Source organism: Oncorhynchus mykiss, chromosome 17 (assembly GCF_013265735.2).
Source record: "Oncorhynchus mykiss isolate Arlee chromosome 17, USDA_OmykA_1.1, whole genome shotgun sequence".
Taxonomy (NCBI): domain Eukaryota; kingdom Metazoa; phylum Chordata; class Actinopteri; order Salmoniformes; family Salmonidae; genus Oncorhynchus; species Oncorhynchus mykiss.
In genome coordinates, this window is record NC_048581.1 from 11207880 (window position 1) to 11213652 (window position 5773).

The 5773-nt window shown below is 54.7% G+C and overlaps 1 protein-coding gene across 1 annotated transcript in view; it reads right to left on the reverse strand.

The window, feature by feature from the left end:
• Positions 1 to 4319: 4319 nt before the first annotated feature.
• The window catches only part of LOC118940269 (epsin-3-like), a 26404-nt gene continuing 24950 nt past the window's right edge, over positions 4320 to 5773 (reverse strand). The window contains exons 12-13 of the mRNA XM_036948943.1: positions 5520 to 5753; positions 4320 to 4715 (exon numbers count right to left, since the gene is read on the reverse strand). Coding sequence (XP_036804838.1) covers positions 4438 to 4715; positions 5520 to 5753 — 512 coding nt within the window. The 3' untranslated portion in view covers positions 4320 to 4437. The remainder of the gene's footprint in view (positions 4716 to 5519; positions 5754 to 5773) is intronic.

Genomic DNA, 5773 nt, shown 5'->3' on the forward strand with positions numbered 1-5773 from the left:
TGTAGATTCAGTTTCCCTCAGGTCTGAGAGGAAGGGGTTGTTGTAGAGCCAGTTTCCCTCAGGCCTGAGAGGAAGGGGTTGTTGTAGAGCCAGTTTCCCCTCAGGTCTGAGAGGAAGGGGTGGCTGACTAAATACTTGTTTGCCCCACTGTATAAGGGGTACGGGGACGGGGGGAGAGAGTTGGACAGATGGGTAAGGGGGACAGGGGGAGAGAGTTGGACAGATGGGTAAGGGGGACAGGGGGAGAGAGTTGGACAGATGGGTAAGGGGGACAGGGGGAGAGAGTTGGACAGATGGGTAAGGGGGACAGGGGGAGAGAGTTGGGGGATTCATGCTCTCGGTGAAGCGTTAATGGGTCCAGTTTCCCTCAGGACTCAGAGGAAGGGGTTGTTGAAGGTCCAGTTTCCCTCAGGACTCAGAGGAAGGGGTTGTTGAAGGTCCAGTTTCCCTCAGGACTCAGAGGAAGGGGTTGTTGTAGAGCCAGTTTCCCTCAGGACTCAGAGGAAGGGGTTGTTGTAGAGCCAGTTTCCCTCAGGCCTGAGAGGAAGGGGTTGTTGTAGAGCCAGTTTCCCTCAGGCCTGAGAGGAAGGGGTTGTTGTAGAGCCAGTTTCCCTCAGGACTCAGAGGAAGGGGTTGTTGAAGGTCCAGTTTTCCTCAGATCTCAGAGGAAGGGGTTGTTGTAGAGACAGTTTCCCTCAGGTATCAGAGGAAAGGGTTGTTGTAGAGCCAGTTTCCCTCAGGTCTCAGAGGAAGGGGTTGTTGTAGAGCCAGTTTCCCCTCAGGTCTGAGAGGAAGGGGTTGTTGTAGAGCCAGTTTCCCCTCAGGCCTGAGAGGAAGGGGTTGTTGTAGAGCCAGTTTCCCCTCAGGCCTGAGAGGAAGGGGTTGTTGTAGAGCCAGTTTCCCTCAGGTCTCAGAGGAAGGGGTTGTTGTAGAGCCAGTTTCCCTCAGTCCTGAGAGGAAGGGGTTGTTGTAGAGCGAGTTTCCCCCAGGTCTGAGAGGAAGGGGTTGTTGTAGAGCCAGTTTCCCCTCAGGCCTGAGAGGAAGGGGTTGTTGTAGAGCCAGTTTCCCCTCAGGTCTGAGAGGAAGGGGTTGTTGTAGAGCCAGTTTCCCCTCAGGTCTGAGAGGAATGGGTTGTTGTAGAGCCAGTTTCCCCCAGGCCTGAGAGGAAGGGGTTGTTGTAGAGCCAGTTTCCCCTCAGGTCTCAGAGGAAGGGGTTTTTGTAGAGCCAGTTTCCCCTCAGGTCTGAGAGGAAGGGGTTGTTGTAGAGCCAGTTTCCCTCAGGCCTGAGAGGAAGGGGTTGTTGTAGAGCCAGTTTCCCCTCAGGTCTGAGAGGAAGGGGTGGCTGACTAAATACTTGTTTGCCCCACTGTATAAGGGGTACGGGGACGGGGGGAGAGAGTTGGACAGATGGGTAAGGGGGACAGGGGGAGAGAGTTGGACAGATGGGTAAGGGGGACAGGGGGAGAGAGTTGGACAGATGGGTAAGGGGGACAGGGGGAGAGAGTTGGGGGATTCATGCTCTCGGTGAAGCGTTAATGGGTCCAGTTTCCCTCAGGACTCAGAGGAAGGGGTTGTTGAAGGTCCAGTTTCCCTCAGGACTCAGAGGAAGGGGTTGTTGAAGGTCCAGTTTCCCTCAGGACTCAGAGGAAGGGGTTGTTGTAGAGCCAGTTTCCCTCAGGCCTGAGATGAAGGGGTTGTTGTAGAGCCAGTTTCCCTCAGGCCTGAGAGGAAGGGGTTGTTGTAGAGCCAGTTTCCCTCAGGACTCAGAGGAAGGGGTTGTTGAAGGTCCAGTTTTCCTCAGATCTCAGAGGAAGGGGTTGTTGTAGAGACAGTTTCCCTCAGGTATCAGAGGAAGGGGTTGTTGTAGAGCCAGTTTCCCTCAGGTCTCAGAGGAAGGGGTTGTTGTAGAGCCAGTTTCCCCTCAGGTCTGAGAGGAAGGGGTTGTTGTAGAGCCAGTTTCCCCTCAGGCCTGAGAGGAAGGGGTTGTTGTAGAGCCAGTTTCCCCTCAGGCCTGAGAGGAAGGGGTTGTTGTAGAGCCAGTTTCCCCTCAGGCCTGAGAGGAAGGGGTTGTTGTAGAGCCAGTTTCCCCTCAGGCCTGAGAGGAAGGGGTTGTTGTAGAGCCAGTTTCCCCCAGGCCTGAGAGGAAGGGGTTGTTGTAGAGCCAGTTTCCCCTCAGGCCTGAGAGGAAGGGGTTGTTGTAGAGCCAGTTTCCCCTCAGGCCTGAGAGGAAGGGGTTGTTGTAGAGCCAGTTTCCCCTCAGGTCTGAGAGGAAGGGGTTGTTGTAGAGCCAGTTTCCCCTCAGGTCTGAGAGGAATGGGTTGTTGTAGAGCCAGTTTCCCCCAGGCCTGAGAGGAAGGGGTTGTTGTAGAGCCAGTTTCCCCTCAGGTCTCAGATGAAGGGGTTTTTGTAGAGCCAGTTTCCCTTATATCTCAGAGGAAGGGGTTGTTGTAGAGCCAGTTTCCCCTCAGGTCTGAGAGGAAGGGGTTGTTGTAGAGCCAGTTTCCCCAGGCCTGAGAGGAAGGGGTTGTTGTAGAGCCAGTTTCCCCTCAGGTCTCAGAGGAAGGGGTTTTTGTAGAGCCAGTTTCCCTCATATCTCAGAGGAAGGGGTTGTTGTAGAGCCAGTTTCCCCTCAGGTCTGAGAGGAAGGGGTTGTTGTAGAGCCAGTTTCCCTCAGGCCTGAGAGGAAGGGGTTGTTGTAGAGCCAGTTTCCCCTCAGGTCTGAGAGGAAGGGGTTGTTGTAGAGCCAGTTTCCCCTCAGGTCTGAGAGGAAGGGGTTGTTGTAGAGCCAGTTTCCCTCAGGACTCAGAGGAAGGGGTTGTTGAAGGTCCAGTTTTCCTCAGGTCTCAGAGGAAGGGGTTGTTGTAGAGACAGTTTCCCTCAGGTATCAGAGGAAGGGGTTGTTGTAGAGCCAGTTTCCCTCAGGTCTCAGAGGAAGGGGTTGTTGTAGAGCCAGTTTCCCCTCAGGTCTGAGAGGAAGGGGTTGTTGTAGAGCCAGTTTCCCCTCAGGCCTGAGAGGAAGGGGTTGTTGTAGAGCCAGTTTCCCCTCAGGCCTGAGAGGAAGGGGTTGTTGTAGAGCCAGTTTCCCCTCAGGCCTGAGAGGAAGGGGTTGTTGTAGAGCCAGTTTCCCCCAGGCCTGAGAGGAAGGGGTTGTTGTAGAGCCAGTTTCCCCTCAGGCCTGAGAGGAAGGGGTTGTTGTAGAGCCAGTTTCCCCTCAGGCCTGAGAGGAAGGGGTTGTTGTAGAGCCAGTTTCCCCTCAGGTCTGAGAGGAAGGGGTTGTTGTAGAGCCAGTTTCCCCTCAGGTCTGAGAGGAATGGGTTGTTGTAGAGCCAGTTTCCCCCAGGCCTGAGAGGAAGGGGTTGTTGTAGAGCCAGTTTCCCCTCAGGTCTCAGATGAAGGGGTTTTTGTAGAGCCAGTTTTCCTCATATCTCAGAGGAAGGGGTTGTTGTAGAGCCAGTTTCCCCTCAGGTCTGAGAGGAAGGGGTTGTTGTAGAGCCAGTTTCCCCAGGCCTGAGAGGAAGGGGTTGTTGTAGAGCCAGTTTCCCGTCAGGTCTGAGAGGAAGGGGTTGTTGTAGAGCCAGTTTCCCCTCAGGACTCAGAGGAAGGGGTTGTTGTAGAGCCAGTTTCCCTCAGGCCTGAGAGGAAGGGGTTGTTGTAGAGCCAGTTTCCCCCAGGCCTGAGAGGAAGGGGTTGTTGTAGAGCCAGTTTCCCTCAGGTCTCAGAGGAAGGGGTTGTTGTAGAGCCAGTTTCCCTCAGGTCTCAGAGGAAGGGGTTGTTATAGAGCCAGTTTCCCCTCAGGTCTGAGAGGAAGGGGTTGTTGTAGAGCCAGTTTCCCTCAGGCCTGAGAGGAAGGGGTTGTTGTAGAGCCAGTTTCCCTCAGGTCTCAGAGGAAGGGGTTGTTGTAGAGCCAGTTTCCCTCAGTCCTGAGAGGAAGGGGTTGTTGTAGAGCCAGTTTCCCCCAGGTCTGAGAGGAAGGGGTTGTTGTAGAGCCAGTTTCCCCTCAGGTCTGAGAGGAAGGGGTTGTTGTAGAGCCAGTTTCCCCTCAGGTCTGAGAGGAAGGGGTTGTTGTAGAGCCAGTTTCCCCTCAGGTCTGAGAGGAAGGGGTTGTTGTAGAGCCAGTTTCCCCTCAGGACTCAGAGGAAGGGGTTGTTGTAGAGCCAGTTTCCCTCAGGCCTGAGAGGAAGGGGTTGTTGTAGAGCCAGTTTCCCCCAGGCCTGAGAGGAAGGGGTTGTTGTAGAGCCAGTTTCCCTCAGGTCTCAGAGGAAGGGGTTGTTGTAGAGCCAGTTTCCTTCAGGTCTCAGAGGAAGGGGTTGTTATAGAGCCAGTTTCCCCTCAGGTCTGAGAGGAAGGGGTTGTTGTAGAGCCAGTTTCCCTCAGGCCTGAGAGGAAGGGGTTGTTGTAGAGCCAGTTGCCTCTCCATCTCCCCTCAGGACTCAGGACTCAGAGGAACGGGTTGTGGCTGTGTGTGTGAGATTGGGGCGGGACGCGGTGGGCTGGGGCGGGGGAGAGGGGGAGGAGGGGATGGGGCAGGTTAGAGGGGAGGTCCAGGAGGCCGGGGGAGGGCTGGGTGTGGTGTGGGAGAGGGAGGGGGAGAGAAGGGCTGTAGGGGAGGGTGTGAGGGGGGAGTGGGGAGGTGGAACAGGGACGGAGCATCTGGTTGAGTGTGAGACGGGGCTGGTCACAGTGGAATGGGTTGGTGGGAGAGGGAACACTCAGACCTGGAGAGAGAGACAGATCTATAACACCAATGTAAATACAACCCAGATTTATGCTGATTTATTTTCCCTTTTGTACTATTTGTACATCGTTACAACACTGTATATACACATAATATGACATCTGTAGTGTCTTTATTCCTTTGAAACTTCTGTATGTGTAATGTTTACTGTTCATTTTTATTGTTTATTTCACTTTTGTATATCATCTACTTCAATTGCTTTGGCAAATGTGGAGAGGGTAGGAGGGAGGGAGGGAGAGGAGGGAGGGAGGGAGGGAGGGAGAGAGAGTTATAGTATTTAGACATTGGCAGTGTGAGTTGATATTTCTGACAGTAGGTGTGTGTGTGTGTGTGTGTGTGTGTGTGTGTGTGTGTGTGTGTGTGTGTGTGTGTGTGTGTGTGTGTGTGTGTGTGTGTGTGTGTGTGTATCTCCTCACCTAAGAGGAAGGGGTTGTTGTGGGTCCTGCTAGGAGGATTAGGGGGGATGAGTGTGTGTGTGTGTGTGTGTGTGTGTGTGTGTGTGTGTGTGTGTGTGTGTGTGTGTATCTCCTCACCTAAGAGGAAGGGGTTGTTGTGGGTCCTGCTAGGAGGATTAGGGGGGATGAGTGTGTGTCCTGCTAGGAGGATTAGGGGGGATGAGTGTGTGTATCTCCTCACCTAAGAGGAAGGGGTTGTTGTGGGTCCTGCTAGGAGGATTAGGGGGGATGAGTGTGTGTGTGTGTGTGTATCTCCTCACCTAAGAGGAAGGGGTTGTTGTGGGTCCTACTAGGAGGATTAGGGGGGGTGAGTGTGTGTATCTCCTCACCTAAGAGGAAGGGGTTGTTGTGGGTCCTGCTAGGAGGATTAGGGGGGATGAGTGCGTCCAGGTTGACGAGCGACGCCCCCGTAGGTCCCAGGAAGGCTTCTGGGGTGCGACACATCCGGGGGGCCGCGTAGCCCTGGGGGGGGGCGAGACGGGACAGGTCAAACATCTCCGGACTGCCCCCCCCTCGCCCGTTCACCTCGGGGGACAGGACACGCTCCCCAAACAGGTCTGGGCCTGTGGAGGGGGAGGTAATG